Raw genomic sequence first — 25,457 nt, forward strand, 5'->3', positions numbered from 1 at the left:
ATCGATATTCGCTCCCATTGGTTTCTAACGAGACGGGATTGTAAATTTACGTTGTCTCAAAACAAAGGGAGCGCAGACACAAATTATGGAATACCACAGCGATAATCATCATGTACCTTCCCAGTATTCAATACCCAGTTATCTGATCCTCCACGTCCTGGTCAAACTAAACTCCTTGCTTGGTGAAGGTCCAACGCGCAAAACAAGCCGTACGAGGCTGAATGTTGAGCAGGAACATCGCTGCGCAGAGGTAAAAAAATGGAGGAAGTTGTCTTAACAGCTCGAACTGCGCAACGCGTGGACGACCTCATCAAGTGTCCGAATGGGCTCTGGAGGACCTTCCGTGGCGAAAGGCGAGGCTAAAGCCTTCATGTCGCCAATCCGCAGAGAGAAGTTAAGCCACGTCCAAGCTTAGTTTGGCTTGAGGTCCTTCTGCGATGCTCCGCCTACTATTTATCGAGGCTCGTTTTCCAAGTGTAAGATTACTTTTGATGTTTTGATTTCAGTGGATTAGACCCCGGCATTCGTCAGGTATTTCGAAAAGCATCGACTTGTATTCGATTAAACTCGGAAGTGGCAAGTCTACCGGGGGGGTATTGATTTCGCCATTTGCGGATGCGCTCGAACGAAAGCCATACATATTACATAGAACGGTTCAATAAGCCCTCCAGTTCCTCATCGGCATGGTCAGACCTGGCCTGGCGAGCAGCACCAAAGTGTCTCATGCCCGTTGTCGGAACGGGCTTCTCGAGTCGGAGAACCCAGAGGAATAAATCTTCCAAGGGAAGAAGAATGAACCAGATACGATTGATATAGAAGGAAAATGCCACGGAGATCATCGCAGCGACGGCGTCCAGCCAGTAGTGGTTTGCCGTAGCCACAATCACACTCAAAACAAGCAGAGGATACACAATTCCCAGGACGAAGAAGAGAGTGGTCGTCAGCAGGGAACCCGTGGTCCGCTTTCTGCTGAGGCAATTGACTCCCAGACCCGAATGATAAATGAGTGTGGCTCCGATCACGAAGGCATATGTAAAGTGTAGGCTAGGCATGGCAGCCAGCTGGTTAACCATTTTGCCTCCGACCCAAACACTTTCAGCGTGCTCTTGACGAACGGTATCGTGGAAATTGAAGGATTCGGGGAGCAGACGTGGGGGCATGCAGGGGAAGAAACAGAAGACCAAGAAGGCGATAAAATTGCCGAGAGTCATAGTTCGACGGACAACAGCGAATTTCTCGAAGTCAGGCGCAGCCCAATAGTACCAAGAAATGAAGCTATATATGTCCAAGATCAGCGGGTGCCGAACCTCGCACCAGAAGAAGGGGGGGGAGGGGGGAGCGGGTTAGTAACTTACAGCACTGTTCCAGGGATATGTACTAGGGAATATATACGATTAAAAAAAGTCATCCAATGCGGATGACCATTCAGAAAAAAGGCCTGGAAATCAGACTCTTCTATGGGGAAAACGAAGTTGAATCCAGCATGATGCTCGAAATCCAGGATACCAATCGCGTGATCTTGAGCAAGCTGCACCACGTCACGGCCAGCGGGAGACAGGTGCTGCGAGATGACTTTTGTGCAAGAGTAGAACAGGTAGTTGAGGATCCAGTAGAACATCTCCACCAAGAAGGGGAATTTCTGCAGGACTCTGCTATGGAGATGGCGGGCAAACCGCGAGGAATTCGGGGTGTTTATTGCCAGGAATCCGTAGACGCGCCGTTTCGGGGGGTTCTTTTCACTGATTTGGCCCTGCGACGAGGTCGGACTCGCCTCCACGTCCTCGGGTTCTGAGACTTTGATTGTAGGGTGCTGGTTCTTGGAGAGGATTTTGAGGGCTCTGTGTCGATTGATAATTAATGAGCTGATCATAATACTGACCACAATCTGCAAATCTCGTTAGTCAGTGGAGGGAGAATGAGATGCCAGACTGACAATTGGCTCTAGCCATGAGTGCGATGCGAACTGCGGCTTGCCGAGTTCGATCTTGTCTGCCGCATGGCCTGACATGTCGTTGACGCCAGGAAAGGTGTAAATAATGAGAAAAGGTCGCACGTCCGTTGGTTTGAACGGCGAGAATGCTGGCAGTTCTGGTTTGAAGAGATGTGAAAAGAGGAGAAACGAAAGAGAAAGGAGTGCAGAGTCCTTGGACCCAAAGAGAGTGACGAATATCGAGAAGCCAAGGCAAATGAAAGAACAAGTCTAGATTGCTGTGATAGGTCTAAAGAACGAAGGTAAGACAACCCTGGCTGGCAGCTATCAGATCTGGAATCAAATACGAAGCATGGAGAAATACACCGAGAGAAAAACGAACGCCATAAGACGGAGAACGGAGGGGGGATCTATCCGATCCGATCTTAATGTACAACTACACAGGATATCTCTTTGTAAGTGCTCTGGTGTACTCCGTACTCTGTACATATGCTGTACGGAGACTCAGTGGAGAAAGACAAACCCTACCTAACGGGAATACAGAGCTTTCTACCCGCCTCTAATCTCCGGTTGGTTGTTGACTTTTTTGTCCCTTAATTTTAGTCCACTAGTTAGACAGGAAAGGCAAGTTGTCAGCAGACCGGATTCCTCCTATCATTCGCTACAGTGGTGGTGGTGGTGGTGGGCGTAATCATTCCGAGACGCGTGTCATGCTGCTCGGGGATCCACGCCATAGGGATTATTTGAGAGTTCATGGCAAGTAGCTGTAGAGGAGTCAAGGTACAGTACGTATGACCAAAGGGAGAACCCGAGTTCTTTTTGACCCCTTTGCCAGAATCTTCTAATCTCCTTGTTAGACCTCGGAGAACCAAATGAGAAGGGATCATCGAACTGCCAGGGAATATGTAGGCATGGAGTACGGAGTACGGAGTACGGAGACGGAGCACAGAGTGCAAAGTACGTACATCCGGAGACTAATCATTCCCTCGGACTTTGGATTCTCGATCGCGCCAGGCTGAAAGAAACAAAAAATACGAATCAGCCCGTGGGTCAGCCAAATTTCTAGCGGGCCTGGCCAATAGCTCTCCACCACCAGCAAAACAAGACGAAAATCTTTGGAATCGGGCCTTTTGCTGAAACAAGCCGACTGTGCTGTCACATCAAAGTACTAGGAATTCTCGCCAAGGTGAGCTTCCAAGGTTGGCAGAATCGAATACTTGAATCACACACAGGGTTGGTGATTTCTGTATCACATTCCACCTCATTCAACCCTTTTTGACACCCATGGTAGATGTATCGTACCCATTCTCTTCAAGGTATTCACGGAACTTGTTGTCCTCCTCGGTGATGGTGTCCTGTCCGATATGGGGCAGCAAGAAAATGGCCAGGAAAGCGCTAAAGATGCAGAGAGCGCTGGACACAAAGAATGGGTCCTGGCCAGCCCTGATGGCGTTTGGAGCACGATCCTGGATGACTGGGAAGACGTAGGTGCCAACAAAAGCACCAATCTTTCCAACGCCCGCAGCGATACCATAGTACTGGCCGCGAATGCATGTAGCACTCGTTTTGGCGGCACACAAGCCAATGTTATCGCCAGGGCCACCTTCGCCCAGAGCCAGGAAGATTCTAAATTAACATTAGCAAAAGGACTTGGGGGGGGGGGAATCGGGCCAGCGTTGTTGTAACACACCCATAGATAACAACGAATGCTGCCACATTCTTTGCCGTATTCAAGTACTGGTAGCAGCCAGACATGATGAACCCGACGACTCCCTGAAGGAATACGCCAATTGCCAAGGTCTTGCGCGGGCCAATCCAGTCACTAACAAACGCACCTATGATAGCCCCCGGGATATAGAAGAGGCTAATCACGGTATTCCATCCAAAGCTCTTCCAAAGGGGAGCCGAGTGGCCAAGGATGATCGCGAGCCATGCGGACGAGTAGTTGCCGAAAGAATAAGCAGAAAAGTCATAGATGAACCAGATAAAGGACACCACAAGCTCAGGGCCCAAGGTAAGTAAGTTCCACCATTCATGCAACCAAGACACTTCACGAGAGAAAACATACCAAGCGCTTCCAGTAAAACCTAGCAAGGGAAAAAAAAAAAAAAAAAAAAAAAAGGGAAGATTAGACCAAAGGCAGGAAGAGGGGATCTGAGGGAGCTTACTTGATGATTAGCGAGACTGGAAACTTGTGCATACGTTCCCGGTTGAATTCCTCGGGCTCCTTCAGCCTGAGTCGGAGATAGAGCAGACTGAGAGGAGGAATAACACCCAGACCCAAAGCCACACGCCAGGCGGCTCGCAGGTGGTTTTCCGTAAAGATCAAGACCAGAATCATGGGGACAAAGGCAGCCACAACAAAGCCAAAGTCGATCTGCAAATTGGTGAACCAGATAAACCAGCGATTGCGATGGCCCTTCTTCAATTCACCACTGCTTTCGGCGGCTGCCACCGATCCAGCAGGGTACTCTCCACCAATACCGATACCAAGGAAGAAGCGAGAGGCGGCGAGGGCAGAGAAAAGACCGTAGGTCCTTCCATGGGCGCCGTATGACGCGGTACAAAGAATTGCGAAGAGAATCAGGACGCCAGTTGAGGTCAGCAAAGCACCCTTGCGGGACCAGCGGTCACTCAGGACACCGAAGAAAAGCATTCCGACAACGGTGCCTGCGAACGCGATAGAGGAGACATTCTCGAGGGGAGGAACCTCAGTAGATTGAATCACAGTCGGCTCTCCCAAGGCTTTTTCGTCATTCTGATGGTGAGCCATGATGGCTGATTCAGGGGGTGAGAGGAAATCTTGACACGGCTCCGGAAAGACACTTGCAAAATGGAGGGAACGAGAGGAGAGTAAAAGGGCAGAGAATCGAGAAGGATTGGGGCCAGGATGGTGAGCAACTGCAGGAAGGCGCACAGAGTTACAACTTACCACTATCTTTACTGATATTAGGGCTCCTACTTTGTCGGATGAAGTTACAAAACGCGTCTGGTCCAATTCCTATCCAAGTTATAGTAGATTGATTCTATATTCTTTAACACGGCGGAATGCTCTGGTGCTTGATGTGGACCTCTTTTCTTCTTCACCCGTTGGCCTGCAAGATATGTATTCCTCAAGTAAGATATCACCTTTCCAGGTCAGTCTCCTGCATCATATCAAGAAGCAATGGTTGGGCAGTTCGGATTCAACTTTTCAACTGAATCAGGACTACCCTCGACTCAAGTTTCTACCCAGTCAAACAAGTTGCGGTTACGCAGCCTTTTCTATCGGAAGTCTTTACGAGCATCCTGAGACTACGGAGTACGCACGCAGCTGCTGTTGCAGGTAGATGGTCTTATATCTGTAAGGGTATCTGGACTATGTATATATTTCAAGAAGTGGTTTCCCCCCCCCCCGGGTCAGCTCCGAGTCAGGATTTCTTATGAATCCCATGAACCTGAAAGCACCGCTTATTTCAGCCGAGCATATCGATTCCATTATACGGGATGCCAAAAGTCTCCAGCAGGTTTTTGGCGGCAGTTTCGCCCGTCTTAAATGCACCGTGCACGCAGCCATTGGCAACCAGAGTGCAGTGCTCGCCGGCAAATTGCAAGCGGCTGCGCTTGCACCTGGCCACGGCATCGAAGAACAGCTCTGCATCATCGCCAACCTTGTCGGCGGAGTAGGTTCCATACCCAGCCAACGGATCCTGGGTCCAATGTGTAGTCTCAACATTTACCAGGCCAGGGAGAGCTTTGTAGGGCTCGGTCCGGAGCAATTTGAAGAGCGGCTCGAAAAAGCCGTAAATCTCGTGGGGGTCGTCCATGGCTTCAATGCGCTGGGTTAGGGGCTCGGCAATCTGCACACACAGCTCCTTGCCACCGGTCATGATCCACAAGTTGATGGTGACGGTGGGATAGTTGAGGATGTTGTCCTTTTCTCCTACGGAACTCACGCTGGTGGTAGAACGAACAGAGGACCCCGAGAAGCAGTCCGCGTCCTCGGGCGGAGAGGGATAGAAAATAAACTGATCGTTGTCCTTCGACCAGAAGACATCGGTGAATTCAAAGAACACTTTGCCCAGGGCGCCATAGCTGAACCTGGACAGGCCCTCTTGGATGTCACTCGGCAAGGGCGGTTCGAAGGAGAGCAGATTGTGGTGATAGACGCCCAGGGGGACCGTCATCACCACGGCATCACCTTCAATCCACTGCGTGTCCCCCAGGGGATCCTTGTATCGGATGCGCATCGGTTCGTCGCCATGCTCGTTCCACTCGACATGCTCGACATGGTGGTTCAGCCGGATGATGCTGCTGCTGCTGCTGCTGCCCGGGTCCGGGTCCGGGTCCGGGTCGCTCTGGAGCGACTGGGCGGTCCAATTGACGATCCGATCATATCCACCCTTCATGTAGAGGTTGCGCTCGGTGATGAAATACGACAGATGCTTGGAGGACGCTTGGTCTGTACTGGTGCCAATCCACAATTCGACCTCCCGGAGTGCCTGCGGGGCCCAAAGACGCTCGTCATCGGTAATGAGCTGATGCTGCCGGACGAACTCCTTCACGAACTCAGCGACCGGCCGGTCCTCCTCGTCCGGGTGAGTTTCGTAATACCACTCGCAATAGTCGGCGAACTCGTCGGCCACCTTTTTGGCCTTGAACTGGGATCCGGCGCGACCATCTCGGGTAAAGTAGAGGGGGGCCCCGTCGTCGTAATAATAGGGAATGGATAGTTCGGGGATGAGCTTCACGAGGCTATTCTGGGAAGTTTCGTGCATCCAGGCGGCACCTGTATAGTTTATTTTCAAAACCCCTTAACCCTACGGTATCAGGATGGCCTACGTACCAATATCCCGTACATGGTCCCCCTTTCTACTGGTTAGGATTCGTCCTCCAATGCGATCGCGAGCCTCCAGCACCACGACTTCACAGCCATACCGGTGCAGCAGCGCAGCCGCACGCAAGCCAGCAATCCCAGCTCCCACCACAATCACCTTCTGGGGCTCCGACCTTGCTTCCTCCACTGCCGACTGCTGGAGAGTCACAGCGTCGAAGCGCGCAACCAGATCGGAGCCACGATTACTGGGCTTTAGGGGGTTATTACTACCCGGAATGGAGGAGGTGACATGGAACGACTGAGCCATTCTGAGCTGACAAGTTGACATTCGAAGAAAGAAAAGAAAAGAAAAGAAAACCCCCTTCGTGAAAGGGAGCTGTTAGGTTACCAGAGCATCCCCTCAGGAGAGCAGGAGAGCAGGAGAGAGAGAGAGAGAGAGAGAGAGAGAGAGCGAGCGAGGGGAGCTGAAATAAATCCGCCGTCAGCCACAACGGAAGCAATCTTAATCGGGCTGGTCTCACCGGGGTTTTGGGCCCTTAGTTCACTAATATCTCAAGGATTTTCGCTTAGTTGGTTTTAGTTCCTGACGAGCAAACCAACATCCTCTCTTCAAGTCTCTTGTGTCTTGAGACATTTAAGTCTGTATCGCGATCCCTGCGTAACCCTAGTGGCATCGAGGAGAAGGGGGGGACGGGCTTTTTTTTAATGCACCCAAAGCGGCAGCCAACGATGCTCTTCACATTCTAATCCTGTCAATTCGGTTCGGTAACAAGATTTTCTCCCACACGACTACGTACTCTCCTAGAGATGGACGAGGAGTCCCCTCTCCCTGGAACAATTCACTTCTTCCCCAGTGCCGATGGTGGTGAGGGGGTGACTTTAATCCCTCCCCCGACCAACTCCCCAGATGATCCCCTGAACTGGAGCACCAGTCGACGGTATTGGCATGCCTTTCTCATCCTGTTCATTGTGGCCTTCACCGCGGCGACTTCCAACGATGCAGGAACGGCCGGCAATGGGATGAACGTGGAGCTGGGGATTTCGTGGGATGCCATCAACATCGCCGCCGGGGTGTTGTTTGTGGGAATCGGGTATTGCACTTTGCTGCTGAGCCCCGCCCCGTTCCTCTACGGACGACGGATCTCCTACCTGCTCTGCCTGCTGTTTTCGCTGATTGGTTCGATCTGGATGGCCCGGATCCAGACCACGCAAGACAACATCTGGAACCAACTGTTCGTCGGGGCGTCCGAGTCCTGTGCTGAAGCTCTCGCCCAACTGTCCCTCTCCGACCTGTTCTACCAGCACCGACGCGGCCTCGTGCTCGGATTATACGTTCTCGCCACGAGTATCGGGACGTTTACGGGGCCGCTGGTGGCGGGATTCATCACCGATAGCGCCGTCCTGGGGTGGAGATGGGTGGGTTGGCTCGCCGTGATCTGCTCGGGAGCGCTCCTCGGTGTCTTTTATTTCGGACTGGAGGAGACATCCTTTGATCGCAAGAGCGTTATCCAGGGACTGAACAATGCGCCCCTGGCAGCGACAACAACAACAACAACAACAACAACAACAAACGACGCGCGGTTAGACGGAGAAAAGATCAAAGACCTAGCAGAGGAGGCACAACCCGCATCCCCGGTGTCGTCCAGCGTGGACGACGAGGAGAGTCGCCAACGGAAAGGCAAGAGTTATTTCCAGCGCATCGCTCTCATTACCCCCTCTCCTACCTTGGTCGGGACCGGGTTCAAACAATACGTGCGTCGTCTCTGGCACACGCTGCGGGTCTTTACGTTCCCGCCCGTGCTTTACTCGGGTCTGCAATGGGGCGCGCAAGACGCCTGGCTGACCTTCTACCTGACGGTGGAGGATGATAACTGGTACAGCCCGCCTTGGAACTACAGCGACGCCGCCGTGGGGATTATGACGGTTCCGACGCTGATCGGCTCCTGCATCGGCTGTATCTACGGCGGCTGGTTTTCCGATTACTTTGTGGAGTGGATGGCGCGGCGCAATCATGGCGTCGTGGAAGCCGAGCAACGACTCTGGCTGATGCTCCCGGTCGCGTTGATCGGTCCAGCTGGCTTGATGCTCTTTGGCATTGGCACCGACAGGGGCTGGAACTGGCCGCTGCCTTACCTGGGACTGGGTTTCGTGGGCTTTGGTTGGGGCTGTGCCGGCGATCTCAGCATGGCCTACCTGATGGATGCATATCCGGATATGGTTCTGGAGGGCATGGTCGGTGTCTCCGTCATCAACAACACCATCGGGTGTATTTTCACCTTCTCCGCCCAGTACTGGCTGGAAGCCCAGAGTCTGTCCATGCTGTTTGTGACCATCGGCATTCTGAGCTTCATCTTCATCATGACTACGGCTCCTATGATTTACTGGGGCAAGGCCTGCCGGAAAATGACTCGCCGGCGCTATGAGAATTTTCTGCAGATTCGCGATGGTCGTCTTTAGCCTTTTTTTCTTGGTTTTTTTTCTCTTTTCCCCGCACATTTGGTGGAATATACACTGTAGACCGATATTTGACAGGTTTGGGGATGTTCATTCTATAGAGGCATCTTCTATCTCCTGTTGTCACCACACTGTTATCAGTTTCTTCTCCTTCTTCTTCCTATGATCAAGTACATCTCGGAGCGTTTCCACGAGAAAAGAAAAGCGATTCAGTGGGATAATATGTTATTACCAATGGTATCAATTAAGCAGTATATTAAAAGACTAGAATACAAGCCGTGCGACTATAGATCGACGTTCTCGGACCCACGTCCACACGTTGTAAGGTGGGAAACAGAGTGGAATAACATTCTAGCACAAGTAGAGGGAATCACATATTTGAGGGGGAGGGGGGGGCGGGCAAGTGCTGGCAGGCCCCGGGAGGAAAGAAAAGGTTCGTCAAAAATCACTTCAAACGGTGACATTTTGAGCGCCTTTAGTTGGCGGGAGGAGACAAAGTAACATCCTGGGGAGCGGCACCTTCCTTGGCCCGGATCTCAGGGCTGGTGCGGAAGAAATAACTGTGCATGGGGCCGTGCAGGATGTTCTCGTCGACATCATCGGTCTCGAACTTGTCAGACTCGGCGGAGGAATCGGCCATGGCGGCTTCCCAATCAGCGCGGAACTCCTTGACCTTCATCTGGTAGTCGAGCTCGGCATTGTAGGCCTTGCCCACACCCATCATGCGCTCCCACACGGACAGATGCTTGGGGTGCACCGCGGGGCCGTGGTACTCATCCGCACGTCCCTCACGGATGAACTTCCAGCGGCGCTCCTGCTCCCGGAGATCCAGACCGGTGGTGTCAGGGAGGAACAGCCAGGTGAGCAAGGTGCCACCCAGACCAAACCAGGGCACAATGTAGAACTGTTGCTGGGTAGTGGTGTAGGAACCAACGATGGCAATCATCAAAGCACCGAGCTTACCAGCGGCCGCAGAGATACCGTGGGCAGTGGCACGGATGGGAGTGGGGAAAACCTCGGCAGCGACGAGGAAAGTGATGCAGTTAGGGCCGAACTGGTTGAAGAAGGAGCTGAGGAAGTACATGGCCTGGAAGGAGTGAATGTTGGCAGGCTCCTTGTAGTGATGGAAAGCAAAGGCCGGGACAACAAACATGATGAAGCACATCATGAAACCAATAATCTGCATCCACTTGCGACCATAAAGCTTGTTATCCACAAACCAAGAAGCGCAGTAGTAACCACCCAGGGAAACACCAATGTTCACCAAGTTCCAGAGCCAATTGGTCATCAGAGAGGTCGACTTAGGGCTAATGACCTTAATGAAGTTGCTCTGGAAGAGCTTGTTACCATAGAAGAAGACATCGTTGGCGAACCAACCACCAGTGGTGGCAATCAGACGGGGGCTGAAATGCTTGAAGGTCAGCGCAAGAGACTGGGTATCATAACCAGTGACGGACGCCTTCTTCTTGGCGGCTGCCAGCTGCTTACTGGCAGCCTTCATGTGGTAGGCACGATAGTAGACCAGCCACAGAGTACCCACGGCGGGGATAGCAAACGAGACACGGTAGGTCCACTGGGTAGCCACGGCGGAGATGGGAGGAGTACCATCGCCGTGGTGGAAGATGAGCAGGAGAAGAATCAGAATGACCTGGTTGGCAAACTGACCCCATCCCTGCATCAGGAAGGCACTGACGACCTTGCGTCCACGGTGCAGACGGTCATCGCGAGAAGAGAGCTTTCCGGAGCTCATGCCGTTTTCCATCCCGATGGTGGCAGTCATAGGGTACTCGCCACCAACACCGATACTGTAGAAGAAGAGGGACCAGGCGTAGCAAATAACCCAGCCGTTCAGAGTAACACCCCACGCGGCGGTAATCATGAGCAAACCGATAAACATGATGGCGGCATCCTGAATCAGACCCCAGCGACGACCGATGCTGTAATCCTTCCATTAGAATTGCGATTCCGATATACCAGGTCTTCCGGGAGCACAGCCTACCTGTCACCAAGATATCCAACGAGAAGCTGGCCGATAAGAATTCCAACAATTTCGAGGTAGTTGACGGCAGCAATCCAGTTGCTGTTACAGACCTTGTGGGTGCCCCAGCACTCCTTGAAAGAAGCCTTGAACAGGGGGCCAACGTTTCCGATAGAGAAGAGCACATAACTGGAGAGAGCAAGAGAGAAGTTTAGTTCAGTTGCTACGGATCCTTCCAGAGAGATTGGGGGGGGGGGGGGGGGAATTACCCTTCCAGACCGAGACCAGCACCGGGAAGGACCATGTTCTTGAAGTAGTAAGATACAGGGGCCAAGGGATCGGCCTTGAACATGTCCACAAGCCATTTCCATTCATTGCGGGCTTCCTCGCCATCGACGGAAGCGATGAAGTTGATACGCTGGCCGAGCGGGAGATCGGCCCAGTAGGTGCCATCGGGAGTATAGCTGTCGCTGGGACGGATGACCTGGTCAAAGACCTCCTTCTCGTGGGCATCCATCTTGTCGGTGCCTTCCAGGCCGGCCTTTTCGGCGGAGACGGGGAAGTCCTGGTCTAGAGAGGCCATTGGATCTATGCCTGATCTGTTGGTTAGTATACATTGCACCAAAACAGAAAAAGAGAAGGAAAAAAAAAAATAAAAAAAATAAAGGAAAATGCACGAGTTCGCGCAAGGGAAAAGACGGGGGGGGGGGGGGGTAGAACATACTAGGCAAGTAGCCGATGAACCGGATATATCAGATGGGTTTCTCAATACGATCAACAGAACCAAGGCAGGATCAGGGGGAGGAGATCAGACATATTTAAGTGAAGGATTGAGGAGGCAACGCCCGTATTCCCAACTCTTGTAAGCCATTACCATCCAAGCGCGTGTGTATACGGGGCGCAAACAAGCTTCGGCGCGGAAAAGGTTGGCGAGGCTTGCCCTTGACCTGACATCTATATCCCAATCCATTCAGATTCTCCAGTTTACCCACGTGCGGCCCCTAATGCGACCCAAGAAAAGTGGATTGAGCTTGTTCTACGCCAATGGTGATGGCGGGTTCGGGATGGCTTCATTTAGGGCCATTTAGGGCATTGGGGGACGTGATGGGAAATCCAGGCACGTGGGTGACTGAAAACATGGGAAAGAGAGGGCTCTCTCCCTCTCTCACTCTCTCTTGGGACGGCAGGACCGAGAGCTCTGTCTGGCTTGCTCTTTGGTCTCTTTTTTTTTCTGGGATTGGAACTGGAACTGTTGTCGAAATCCAGACCTGACAGGAGCACGGCGATGTTGATTCCTAGCTCCTCCTCTCCCACGCTCCGATCCAGTGCAAAATTAATACACAACAGTCAGGCAATACAATCTGCACGTGGGACCCTACTTCGTTTAATTGGTTTTGTTCCGAGATGTGTTCCACCCCGTCCACAAATCCTTCCCGTCCATAACTCCGATACTCGTGCCTGAACTGATTTGGCGAACTCTGGAACCCTACTCGGTCGACACTGGAACCCATCGGATCTCACGCCAATCAGCTGAACAGACCTCGCCACGCCGGGGAGACCTTAGCAGGAGATGGGATCATGCAGACTGGGTTTTCACGAATGGGTCAGGAAAAGCTTGGAGCTCGCCAAATCATATCCGGATCGAATTCTCGGAATCTTCCATGCAGCGAGATGATCATATCTCTCGATTGTATGAGGGAAAACCGGTAGGGATCCGCGATATCTGAATGGATCCCTGGCTCGCTGATGAAACGCATCTTTCCCACGGGCACCGCAGAACCAAACATGCGCCTTGAATTCGGCTTCATGTCTGTTTACAGTAAAGGCCTCCTCTGCTGCATGCCACTCCAATCTGAAGAGTTCTTCATGTCTTGTGACTCGGCTAATCCCTGGATGGTTCATTTCACATCAGCCATTGGATCCCTATCACGACCAGTAACAAGCAACGGGATCGGCCATGGTCCCCTTTGCTCAACGTGCGGCCTCTATTGGGTATACGAGGGGCCAACAGCGAAAACGGATTGCTAACCCGTTTCCTACCCAAGACTTGAGAGGGCCCATAGCAATTTTGCGCCTGGAAAAAATCTCACCACGTGCAGTACAAACGTTAGGAACTGCTCTCATCCGGTTTTCCATCACGTCCAATATCCATCAGGTGCTGGATATTGTCCCAGACCACCAGCCATGGCGCCACATGGGCCTATCCTCGCGGCTTTCCCGCGCGAGCTGCGTAGGATGGTGATTTCGGTGGATACCTTGGTCGGTAAGTCATTGGATGTCAAAGTCTCTAATGTGAAAAATCCCTGCGGATACAAAAATTTTTTTTTTCTTCCCCTTTTCCTTTGCATCCGAAATGCATGCAAAGAATCCAACGACCTGCCTGGTGCACTGGCCAGGAGTTTACTTGACTGCTGATGACCCGGAAAGAATTCCAGTGCTCTTACTTTCCTTTGAGCCTCGGTTTTTTTTTTTTTTTTTTTTTTGGGTTTTTTTTTTCCATCTCAGGATCCTGAGACTACATTTCGACGGCGATCAAGACGAGATTTTCATGATATACAGTATACATTTCCATCCAAGCAACCGTTCTAGTATCCCGGCTAGAACATTCGAATAAACACGCACGTGCCTGTTTGCCATTTCTATCCATATTCCTGAGATTTAACTTTTTAGCTACGGAGATGGACAGCGGGTGCTTTCTCGAAACCCTCATCGTGGTCTCGTCCTGCTGGTCTAGAACAGGAAAGAGGATACGAACTCCTCCGTCAATACCCCGTACGGCGTATACCTAGGCATCGAAACCAACACAAGAAATCTTCCAGGTGGGTTCTTCGATCTAGACCAGGGTCAACATTAGCCTGGGTTGTTTTCTCCATCTTAAACGGCGTAACTGGGCCCCATACACACGTAGAACTGCTTTAGCGGGCCCAAGAGACCTGTCCCGCGAGGACCCGGAACTAGAATCGGCGGGTCTCGTCGCTGTACTGAACAGGAGGACTGGAGAAAACCCGGTATGGACCATGTAGGATTGGCATAAGAAAGTACAGAGTGTGGCAGGATCTGACCTTGGTTGCATGATTTTCCAAGTGGCCGCGGACTAGTCCTGGGTCCCGGCCCCAGTTTCCCTTGTGAATTGGTGGAATATTATAGTAAAATATCGACTTGAGCAGAGGAAAGAGAGGTTATTGGGAATGAACAGGTAGGTATCGTGCAAGATACCTGTTATGGATGATAGAGAGAGACCTATCAAGTACTCATAGGTGGTCGTTCAACACAATATTTCCACATTGTAACTTCTTCATCAGATCATCGAGCTTAATTTCGTCCAATACATATTATAGAGCTTTATTCGGAGGAGAGAGATATATATATATTACTTGATCTAGCTCCAGCACAGGCATGCTGCGTATTTCCCAAATTCCTCGTCCTCCATCAGCACCTCCATTTCTTCATCAAACAGATTAGCCACAAACTCGATGCCTCCATTCTTGTTCTTGGGCAGGATAAAACAGATTCGAGTATATCGATTGCATCCTTCCATCAACGGGCGCACGGCTTCCGGCATCCCCTTGTTTTTGAAGATGCCCTCCCCAAAGCAAACGCTGGAAATGGGGAACATGATCATGGATGAAATAGACATGTTATTGCCCTCGATGGAGGACGTCCTCATTCGCTTCCACCTGGCCAGGTGATCAAAATCAGATAGGTTCCTTAACAGGGTATAAAGATCCAACAAGTGCGCCGAGTCAATGCTCCCGGCTGCCGTTCGGATCGTGGCCGCCACGTTGGCAATGCTTGTGTCGGTCGAGGTGAGCGACGAGAGTGGGAAACGCGATTGGACATTGAACGTGATGTTTCCGAGATAAGTTGGAGGAATGCTAGACGAAAAACTGGGCCGGCCATCGCACACCATATTGAGTCCGGCGAGCGCCGCATCGACATCCGCATTGCTACTCGCCGCCATTCGCACGGTGGATCGTGCCCGCAAGAAACAGCGCCAAATCAACGCACAAATCGCATCGTTTCCAGACACCCCGCTGGATGCTCCCAGTTCCGTCGTGATGGCCTTCTGTAGTGCGGTGAAATTGGCCGGCGAGATGTAAAACACCCCGGCTTTCAGGACTCTTTGAGGTTTAGCAGGGCCGCCCTGGGGCTGCACGGAACCACTGGGGATCTTCATGGGATCCTGCTGAACATCGGTAGGAGCAAGATTGATGAGCATCCAGGTCTTCAAGTCGATATCCTCGACACCCTTCCCGGTTCCTTCTTTCTTCCACAGTTGATCGGGGAGGTTGCGATCGGAGCTTCCCGCGGGCATATCGGCCAGCTGGTTGCTGCCGCGCTGTAGGGCGCTGCAATTTTCCGACCAAAGCCGGAGCACATGGATAAACGCCGTTTCATCACTCGCAGCATGGTGGATCGCAGCGGTAATAATACAGCAACCCGGAATGAAGTTCGCCTGGGCAACAAACACCTCTGGTTCACTGTTCACCTCGGCGAAGAAGGGTGACCACACCAAGTCGTCATCCTTGAAGGCGTCGGTGGGGAAGCCAGCGTCCTTGAGCTCCTCGTAACTGGTCGAGGAATCCAACTCTTTGCATTTCAGTTGATGTGGCCATGTTCCGTTAATCTCGACGGGGCTGTGTCGGATTTCCGCCTGTCCCGGACGCCATCCAGGTGTATCTGAAGCCTGTAGATAGACCTTGCCACTTAGCCACGGGAGACGAACAAAGGTTCTATGCAGTCCCTCATGGAGAACTGCAAACGCCTCTGCAGCAGTGACGCCGGATTTCAGAGCGAGATAAAAAGCACCATTGTAATATGCTCTCGGCACGCAGTGGTCAAACGGGGTTAGAGGAATATGAACTTGGGTCATGGTTATGGTGGTATAGCCTTTGGATCTTGCCCTTGGTCTCCCTTTTTTTTTTTGGAACTAAGATAGAATAACCTAGCATACGGCTACGGTTTTTATTAGCGGCGGTTCGGGCTATCAATATAATTACTCGGGGCCGTCAGCATCCAACTGGTATGTTGGGAAAGAAGTAGTGTGTCTGTTACTCGGGCCTCACAGCATTACTCGGGATACAGTGGTTCAACATAAGAATTACTAAGATTCACAGGATTCTTCATCTAAGAAGGTTGAGGCAGGTTCAATAATGAAGTGCATGTAGGTATCTTGCCTCTCGAGAAGATGTTATATTTGTAAATACATGGAATAACGTCGGTTACGTATAGCTGAAAAATAATCAACCCTAACTTCGAAAACAAAAAAAAATCCCCATACCATAATTTCATGTAGCCCCCCCTAGAAGTCTGATAGAGCCTACACGATTAAAGCGCTTCGTCCAGCTACTAATCCAGCAAACTCTTTCACGGTAGCGCTTTGCAGAATCTCAAAGATTGTCACCTTAGCTTGCACAACTCCGCTCAACCAGTTCCTCAGTTCAACCGCAACTAGTGAGTCCACTCCCAAGTTGGAGAGACCCAGGCTCGTATCAATCTCCGCGACCGCGACATTGAACAAACTGGCCAGCTTGTGAGCCAATGCACCAGTAACAAGTGTGACTGCCTCAGCGCTTGACGGTGTCGCAACGGCAAGAGCCTGTTTGAACTCCTCGTCAGGAGTAAGCGCAACCGCCTGACCAATAGCGCTTGCACTTCCTGAACTGCCCAGTAGGAGGGTGGCAAAGCGTCGGTCCTTCTTAATCGACGCCGAGTCGGGAATGCTGCTGTACTCGCCAATCCCGGTAATGACCTGGCTTTGGTCCGGATTCTTGCGAAGGGGATCGCGGATGGCCGCCTCAATCAGCCGTAGAACTCGATCAATCGGGATTACGCTCGAGCCCAGGTTGCGTTCAATACGCTCCCGCATTCCATCTCCTGCTTCGGCTACAACCCCGACGGATCCAACGGCACCAAGGTCAATGGCAACTGCGGGTAAACCATGGGCGTTGCGGTGCCGTGCCAGAGCGTCCTGGAAGGTATTGCCGGCAGCGTAGTTAGACTGCGAAGCGTGGCCGACAACTCCGGCAATGGAGGATAGCATGACGAAAAAGTTAAGACCGGCGAGTTGTTTATGCAGATTCACAGTTCCGGCAACCTTGGGCATAATACTACGCTTCCACTGGTCAAAGGTCAAAAGCTCCAGGATCGTGTCATTCAAGGCCATGGCCGCCTGGATAACACCACGAATCGGCGGCAACGTAGAAGCGCAGTCGTTCAGTAGTTTCGCAAGGCTTTCCTCGCTGGAGACGTCGCAGTTGCGCACGTAAATCTTGCAGCCCTCAGCATAAGCCTTGTTGATTAATGTAATGGCATTCGGGTGCGACTCGGCGTTTCGAGAAGTGAGTAGGATATTGCGAGCCCCCTTCTCAACCATCCACTCGGCAATGACTTGACCGATACCTCCAAGGCCACCGGCAATTAGGTAGGTGCTGTTGGGGTCGTCGAGGCTCAGCTTCGGGATGGAACGAGTGACAACCTTGACCTGATCTTCGGGCCCAGGAACAAGGACCTGTTTTCCGATATGGGTACCACGTTGCATGCGTCGGAGAGCTGTCTCCATCTCCGAAATGGGGTACGTCGTAACCGGGTAAACAGATCTGATGGCCCTTTCTTGCCACAGACGCATAAGCTCCTTCAGACCGTTCTGCACCACTTTGCCATTGTACTCCGAGTACTGGAGGAGATCAAACCCAGCCATCATGGCAGAGCGGCCAAAGGGCGTCATGTCCAGTCGTCGGGCAGCCTCTAGATCGACTTTACCGATCTCAACAAAGCGCCCAAAACGAGCCATGCACTCCCATGTGGCCTTGAGCAGCGGGCCGGACAATGAGTTCACCACCACATCGACTCCTGCACCGGCGGTGTGAGCCAAGATGGCGGGGGCAAAAGAAGCATCTCGACTGGACAAGATGTGGGCCGAGTCGAGCTTGTACTGCTCGATGAGCAGGTTGCGCTTCTCGTCCGTGCTACAAGTGACAAACACCTCGGCTCCGATGTTTTGCGCCAACATAATAGCAGACTGCCCGACACCACCAGTTCCGGCATGAATCAAGACACGTTCACCTTTTTGAAGTCTGGCAATATCGACCAGGGCAATGTACGAAGTGAGGAAAATGAAGGGAAGCGCCGCTGCATCTTCCCAAGACATATCGTCTGGGATTTTGATCACACTGGTGGCCAGGGCCCGTGTGTTACTAGCAAAGCGCCCTCTCATAACACCGCAGACCCTGTCTCCAACCTGGAGGCCACTCTGCTCGGTGTCGGGTCCCAGGCGGGTGATAATGCCTGCACAGTCGTGTCCAACAAGAGATTCATCGATCTGGCCTAGGGCAACCATAACATCACGGAAATTCAATCCCATTGCCTGAGCCTGAATCTCAACCACACCACTAGGCACTTCAGTATCAGCAACGGCGACATTGTCAGTGAAGTAAAGGCTGCTCAACACGCCTGATTTGGCGGTTTCCCATACCAAGGGGCGACCAGTCTGCCAGAACGGCTGAAGCTCTGGGGCCCGATCGACAGAGGTTTCGCTAGACGCGATATCCTGGGACGGGCTGGGGTAGACCCTAGGCACATGAAGCAGGGAGTCTTTCACGGCGTACTCCCATTCAATGCTGCGAGAATCGGCGTTGGTCTTGAAGCTGTGCTGCAGCACGTGGACAATATGACGAATATGGTCTCTTGACCATGGGTTGCTCGAAGGTGTGTCGAAGTCAAGGTAAACGTAACGCTTGTTGGAATCCTCTTGTTTCATGGTGCGCAGAAGGCCTTGAGCCTGAGCATACAGTGGCTCTTTCACATCCACGATGCTACCAGAAGTAAGCCAGAAGGCTCCCTGGCCGTTGACCAGAATGCTGCGAAGTTTCTCAAAGGCAGCGCTGTCCATTGTGTCCAAAAACGGACGCGTCATCTCCAGGGTGAAAATGTACAGAGTGTTGGCGGCAGCCTGGATACTTTCAAAATCCTCAACCGCAACCGCAGCACCCGTCTGGAGACTGATCGCATTCGTAAGCTCTGTCAACCATTCCTGGCTAGCGGACGACTTTTCACCACTGACGATGGAGATCGAGGCAGGGTAAGTGGGCACCTGGGCGTCCGTGGCAGTAGCTAAAATGGTATTGGTAGACTGGAATCGCGGCTCTACGCAGTCGCCAATTTCAAAGTCCACGCCAGTAAAGCCGGAGGTCTTTAGGATTTTGTCCCAATCTTCAACTGAAATTGTCGGGCTAGACTGGCGGGTTGGCTCCTCACTCAGCCACCACTCTGGCAGGGTACCGAACAGCAGCTGAGTGTCCAGGCGGTCCTTAGTCGTCTCGATCATCAACAGCTTTCCGCCCGGCTTGAGCAGCTTCTGCAAGGATGACAGTGTCTTTTGGAGATCAGGAGTGGTATGCAATACTATAGGCGCGATGATGAGATCATAAGAGTGAGCCACAAAGGATTGTTCTACCGGGTCGGAGCCGAGGTTAAGCTGTTTGAAATTGATCAAGCTCCCCAAGCCAGCAAACTTTGACTGGACCTCTTCGGAGGACTCAGCGACGTCGGTGAAATCGTAGTGGCCTAGGAGAGTCCCAGAACCGTCCTCGGATTTAGCAGCAAAGCCTTCGAGGACATGGACGGTGGCTGCGCCAGTACGAGCTCCAATTTCAAGCACGTTGGCTCCAGGATTCTTCACGGCATAGAATTCAACGATTTTCTGGAGATGCTGATAGCTGCGCTGCTTCAGTCGTGGAATCTCTTCGTAGTACTGGTTAAGCAGACCGTCTTCCGCCATGAGCTCGAGTGGTGCAACTTCACCACGAACGATGCTTGCAAGACTCCGACCAACGCGAGCAATCAGTTTTCCGGCAGCATTTTCGGCTTCGATATCGTCCGCAAGTCTTTGTTTCAAGCCCTTGTTGGTCTTGGACCAGGTTTGGCTCCCTGCACCCAGTTCACCGGCCTTGCCGCGTTCGACAACAGATTTCATCCATTCATAAAACGACTTCTGATGCGATTGCCAGGTCTCGGTGCTGGCATCTTCGCCAAGTTGGGTTACCGCGTCAGAAATAAAATTGTACGACACCCGGTCAAGTTTCTTCTCGAAGTCGACATCCGGGTCATTCAAATCAATCTTCATCGATTCCTTGACAGAGACCGGGATATCGTGCAGGATATCCAGCTCCCATCGGCTCTCCGAGCAAACGGGAGATGCTTTGGAAGATGTTGCGTCGCTTGTCTCCTGAGCTACTGCCTGGCAGTAAAGGTCGTCCATCTGCAAATACGCGGCAGAGGCCTCATCACCACCATCGTCATTAGCGGCAACGACCTTCATGTGGGCGCCACGTTTATCTCCCTTCACGAGAGTCACGAAAGCGTTAAGCTTGTCACCAGCAAGTCTCTTCAGGTCGCGAGGAATGATAAGATTGCCGATGGAGCGCGGCACCACCATGGCATTCTCCCGCGTAACTTCGGGAATTGAGACGTACGCGGCTTGAATGAGAGAATCGAGAGTGGTCGGGTGCAAAACGTAGGTCTCTTCACACTCCGAAGCCACTGGAGACACCGCCAGGTTGGTAATCGACTTGTTTTCTGCCTCGCGACTGCTGATGAGGTTTTGGAAGACACCCCCATGGAAGAGGCTCATCTCACGCAAGCCTTCGAAGATGGATTCTGGGTTAACATTGCTGACTTTGGAACCAGCAGGGAAAAAGGCGGAAGAGACCGGTGCCTTCATTTCAATGCTAGTTGCGGCGGGCTTTGTAGAACTGACGGCCTCGGTGGTAACGTAGCCCTTGCAGTGTTGAATCCAGGAGTCATCCGTGCCGGAGACAGAGCAAAGTTCAAATTCATACCAACCCTTGTAATCCAGTTCTTTGTCATTGCAGGGACGCAGGCATAGTTGGATCTCAACTCCCTGGGCGGAGTCTGGGATGGTCAGCGCATTAGCAATGTCGATGTCTCGTAGCTTGTATTTTTGAATGCTGCTTTCCGAAGGGTCCGTAAGCAGACGCACGGCTTCGATGGCCATAGCAACATATCCAGCGCCTGGCAAAACGGTGTCGGATCCAAGCTTGTGTTCAACCAACCAAGAGATGTCCGAGGTGCGAAGAAAGTTCCTCCAGGTAGGTGTAATATGGTTGCCTCCCGAGACAGGAGTTCCAAGAAGCTCATGAGGCGGGAATCGCTTATACCGGTACTCTCTGTATGCCCTCGACTCAATCCAATAGGTGGACGTATGGTTCCAAGCGTACGAGGGAAGACCGGGCACAAATTTGGCGTGTTCATTCAGATTTACCGCGGAGAGAGATACGGGATAACCTCGCGAAACCAGCTCACAAGCAGTGTCTTGCATTGTGTGAACAGCATTCACAAACCTTTTAAGGCAGGAGACATAGGGGATCTTGCGCTCCTTGAGAATCTGTCTGATTGGACCGGAAAGGGTGCTGTGGGCTCCAATCTCGACAATCAGGTCGACGTTTCCATCTTGGCCGGCTGGTTTCTGGGATTCATCCGAGGCCACCGTCCCAAAGCACATCTGTTCGAATGCCTGAGTGAACAGAACGGGACTGGTCAGGTTTTGGACATAATGTTCTGCCGTTAGGGCCTTTGGCGAAGTGAGAATACCGCCAGTCACTGGAGAGGCAAACAACGCTCCGCTCCACTCGGGCGAGGGGCTTAAAATTTCTTTCAGACTATCCGTGTAGTCTTGAGCCATGTGGACCATATGGTGAGAGTGATAAGCCAAAGGAACGTTGAGTCTCCTGGCAAAGACGCCATCATTCTCAAGCCGCGATGCCACTTCTTGTAGAGCTGGTACATCACCGGACAGCGTAACACTATCGGGGCTGTTATGACAGGCAACCACAACGACCCCCCCGGAAGTACTTTGGAGATATTCCTCTGCTTTTTCTGCACTGAGACCAGCAGCAAGCATTCCTCCGTCGAGGGACAAGCGCTCGTGGTGCTTCTGAGCGAGTTCACCACGGAAGTAGACTACTCCTAGCGCTTCTCGGAAGGTAAGAGCTCCAACAGCATAGGCCGCGGCGATTTCTCCGCTGGAATGACTCGTCACAGCCGATGGAGTGATGCCCCAAGATGTAAGCAAATCCACGAGACACAGCTGTAGAGCAACACTGACCGGCTGGCTGAGCCTAATTTCGTGCACACGGGTAGACTTATCGTCCCGCAGAAGCTCCTCTTGTTATTGTTAGAGACGGGAACCACAGTGCACATCAAAAAAGAAAGAAAGAAAGAAAGAAAGGGATACACCTACCGTGCAAGGACCAAGTCGCGCCATACTCCTTCAATATGCGATCCGCCTCCATCAACGCCGCGCGGAACACAGGATAAGCGTTGATTAGTTCCCGACCCATGCCATACCACTGAGCTCCCTGACCATTGAAAACGAAACCAAGTCGAGGCTTTTTGGTCGCACGAGAACCTTTACGGTCAGGCTCATCCAACCGATCCGCCAACTCTTCCAGGCTCTTGGCTCGAATTGCAGTGACCCAGGTGAACAATGAACGGCGCTCAGATAGCGTAAAGGCCAAATCAGCCGGCAATGGTGCCGTGCCATTTGCGATAGATTCCCGGATATAAGCAGCAAAATTCTTGTTCATTCCCTGAGAAGCGACCGAGTCTTTGGCACTGACCACGTAAACCAGGGACTCATCCACTTCTCGTGCGGAGTTAACAGCCCCATTAGCTGAGTCCACGCCGTTAGAATGGCTGGCGCCATTAGTCGGAGAGGTCTCGGGAGCTGCCTCCATGATAACATGTGCGTTTGTTCCTCCATAACCGAAGTTGTTGATGGAGGCCCGGAGAGGCTTGTCGGCCGGCCACGGGGTAAGGGATGTCGGCACCTAATTTGTTTCACGGCTGTCAGCATGTCTCTACTATATCACGCCATCTTTCGGAATAGAGATACCGTCAAGTGCCATTCGTCCAGAGGAATCTTGGGGTTTGTCTTCAGATAGTTCAAGTTGGGAGGAATGAGCCTGTTCTTCAAGACGTATACCGTCTTAATCATGGCTGCCAGGCCGCTGACCGGCTCCGTATGCCCAACATTGGGCTTCACGGAACCGACAATCACTGGATCGTCGGCCCTGCGATGCTTTCCGAAGGTTCGTGCAAGGGCTTCAGCCTCGATAGGATCTCCGCTGGGGGTACCCGTCATATGGGCCTCGACGTACCCGACGTCCGCAGGGCTCAGGCCAGCACGGCGGTAGACATCTTCAATGACTGCCACCTGTGCTTCCATTGATGGGGAAGTAATGGTCGGGGTTTTTCCATCCTGGTTTAACCCTGTCTCCCGAATGACTGCATGCACAACATCTCCATCCCGCAACGCGGCATGAAGTGGCTTTAAAACCAGCGATGCGACACCTTCGCCACGGCCATATCCTTCTGCTCGATCATCCCAGGCGAAGCATTTTCCATTAGGGCCAAGCACTCTGGGTTACCATTAGTCCCGAGGAATCCTGTCCGGAAATGAACTGGGGAGAAGCCGGCTTACCCTGCTAGACCTAACGCAATGAACATGTCGGGGGATAGAAGGGTAATAGCCGCACCGACGATGGAGAGGTCCGACTCGCCGGACTGGAGACTTCGGCAGGCTTGATGCACCGCTACCAGGCCAGTGGAGCAGCCGACATCGATCGTCATACTTGCTCCCCTGAAATCATAAAAATGGGATATTCGGTTTGATAGCATCGCTGTGCCATTGCCGGTCTTGTAGGCGGGCTGCATCACTTCAGGGTCTCTGATTGTCAACTCCGAGTAATCAGAGCCAAAGCTACCCGAAAATACTGATGTATTTGATCCCGCGAGTGAATGGATGGGGATTCCCGCTGCGATGTGTCAGTTTTGCGCAGGAAGCTATACCATCAAGGGCCAAGGTAGCGAACCATCTTCCACACTTTCGTATACTGATTCTAGCAGCATGCGAATTTGAGGATCCATGGCCTATGCAGAAGTCAGGACAAATCTTTCGTCAAATTCTCAACGCGACCCGAAATACTTACATTAGCCATATCCACGGGATAGTTGTAAAAGGGCGCATCGAATGAGGAGATATCCTTCAGGAAGTATCCTCCCAGGACATTGTGCTAAAGCAACCGCATTGATTAATAGATATTCACGATTCGCCACGACATCAGGGAGACACCTACTCGGCCAAGTTTGCCTTTCTTCCGATCATACAGAGACTTGCCATCAAAGCGCTCCGTGGGGATAGGCGACCAGGAGTCCTTCCCCTCAGCACAGAGTTCCCACAACTTCGAAGGGCTCGTAGCATCTCCTCCGAATCTGCAGCTCATGCCGACGATGGCAACAGGGAATGATGACGAACTCGCAGAGGGTTCCGCATGGCCATTGGTAGTTCCATTTTGTGTGCTGGGGGGGGCGTCTGTCGTAGCCTGAGCAGCCATGTTTAACCGTGATCGAGAACCAAATGATAAAAAAAAAAAAAGACGCTTGGATTAACCACTACTGGATGGGGTCTACTCTAAAGTTCAGCCGTTCATGAAGGTGAAATTAAGAGAGATATTATTAGATTCGTTTTGTTTTAGCTTCTTCTCAACGTATATACACTCCTTCCGCCGAAAGAAATCGTCTACTTGGCAACGTTCATTGGCACCGAGTGAGTTGGGACCCCGAGTGAGCCAGCTTCACCCCCGACTAAAACGTCCCAACCAGGACGCGATTTCAGCCTAGTAAAGCCTTCGGATATGGTAGTACTGCCTGCTTTAAACCCCTCCCTGGCCCCGACATTGCGCTACTCCTCTTGCAATTCGAACGACAACCTAGCCCAAGCAGTTCCTGTTCGGCTCGATGCCACCCCAGGAAATAGACTAGAGCCGAACGCAGGAAAGTCATTGGTTTTTCTATCACTATTCTCTATCCCATCTGAACTGGATATTACACATGCAAGTGGGAGAATTCGGGGTCAATTTACGGGGAGAATGCCGTTTTTTGTTTCCGTACGACTCGCCCTATCCTACATAGCTCATGAGCTCTATACAGAACATAACCAGTAACCAGTAGAGCACTCCTGCTGTGTATCTGCCAGCTTCGGAGTTTCTTTTTCAATTTCACACGTTAAAAAAAAAAAAAAAAAACCGGACGATATGGTGTCAAATCACTCGTCAATGATGTTTTAGAATACTCCAGAGTGCTAATGTATCATGATCAATGACTATAATATACCCGGTATAGTTCATTCCGATATCTGCAAACAAGGATACCCTGATTCTAGTGGTGTTGATATGGATAGAGAAGCTTACGGGATTGCT

General features: G+C 51.9%; 7 protein-coding genes across 7 annotated transcripts; 1 reads left to right on the forward strand and 6 right to left on the reverse strand.

Moving 5' to 3' along the window:
- Positions 1–641: 641 nt before the first annotated feature.
- P175DRAFT_0439885 (phosphatase PAP2 family protein) lies at positions 642–2,008 on the reverse strand (the record flags this gene model as incomplete). Its single annotated transcript, XM_040893991.1, has 3 exons — positions 642–1,275; positions 1,356–1,893; positions 1,930–2,008. 3 exons carry the CDS (start codon positions 2,006–2,008, stop codon positions 642–644), a joined length of 1,251 nt encoding a protein of 416 aa, XP_040751823.1.
- Positions 2,009–3,195: 1,187 nt separating this feature from the next.
- Positions 3,196–4,703, reverse strand: P175DRAFT_0439004 (uncharacterized protein; the record flags this gene model as incomplete). Its single annotated transcript, XM_040893937.1, is given in 4 exon segments — positions 3,196–3,556; positions 3,621–3,978; positions 3,995–4,017; positions 4,099–4,703. 4 exon segments carry the CDS (start codon positions 4,701–4,703, stop codon positions 3,196–3,198), a joined length of 1,347 nt encoding a protein of 448 aa, XP_040751824.1.
- Positions 4,704–5,385: 682 nt separating this feature from the next.
- Positions 5,386–7,074, reverse strand: P175DRAFT_0440096 (flavin monoamine oxidase family protein; the record flags this gene model as incomplete). The annotated part of the gene is made up of 3 exons (XM_040894004.1): positions 5,386–6,232; positions 6,278–6,698; positions 6,756–7,074. The coding sequence occupies 3 exons, from the start codon at positions 7,072–7,074 to the stop codon at positions 5,386–5,388; spliced, it is 1,587 nt and encodes a 528-aa protein (XP_040751825.1).
- A 256-nt stretch (positions 7,075–7,330) lies between these two features.
- P175DRAFT_0517373 (uncharacterized protein) lies at positions 7,331–9,203 on the forward strand (the record flags this gene model as incomplete). Its single annotated transcript, XM_040898975.1, has 1 exon — positions 7,331–9,203. The coding sequence occupies exon 1, from the start codon at positions 7,554–7,556 to the stop codon at positions 9,201–9,203; it is 1,650 nt and encodes a 549-aa protein (XP_040751826.1). The 5' UTR covers positions 7,331–7,553.
- Positions 9,204–9,675: 472 nt separating this feature from the next.
- P175DRAFT_0533443 (uncharacterized protein) lies at positions 9,676–11,761 on the reverse strand (the record flags this gene model as incomplete). Its single annotated transcript, XM_040900057.1, has 3 exons — positions 9,676–11,137; positions 11,200–11,367; positions 11,448–11,761. 3 exons carry the CDS (start codon positions 11,759–11,761, stop codon positions 9,676–9,678), a joined length of 1,944 nt encoding a protein of 647 aa, XP_040751827.1.
- Positions 11,762–14,557: 2,796 nt separating this feature from the next.
- P175DRAFT_0494195 (uncharacterized protein) lies at positions 14,558–16,051 on the reverse strand (the record flags this gene model as incomplete). Its single annotated transcript, XM_040896007.1, has 1 exon — positions 14,558–16,051. One exon carries the CDS (start codon positions 16,049–16,051, stop codon positions 14,558–14,560), a length of 1,494 nt encoding a protein of 497 aa, XP_040751828.1.
- A 223-nt stretch (positions 16,052–16,274) lies between these two features.
- Positions 16,275–24,593, reverse strand: P175DRAFT_0548914 (uncharacterized protein; the record flags this gene model as incomplete). The annotated part of the gene is made up of 7 exons (XM_040900423.1): positions 16,275–22,362; positions 22,439–23,027; positions 23,093–23,618; positions 23,681–24,014; positions 24,072–24,129; positions 24,189–24,272; positions 24,336–24,593. The coding sequence occupies 7 exons, from the start codon at positions 24,591–24,593 to the stop codon at positions 16,499–16,501; spliced, it is 7,713 nt and encodes a 2,570-aa protein (XP_040751829.1). The 3' UTR covers positions 16,275–16,498.
- Positions 24,594–25,457: the final 864 nt, after the last annotated feature.

The sequence above is a fragment of the Aspergillus ochraceoroseus genome (genome assembly GCF_002846915.1).
Source record: "Aspergillus ochraceoroseus IBT 24754 chromosome Unknown P175scaffold_5, whole genome shotgun sequence".
In the NCBI taxonomy this organism is placed as follows: Eukaryota; Fungi; Ascomycota; class Eurotiomycetes; order Eurotiales; family Aspergillaceae; genus Aspergillus; species Aspergillus ochraceoroseus.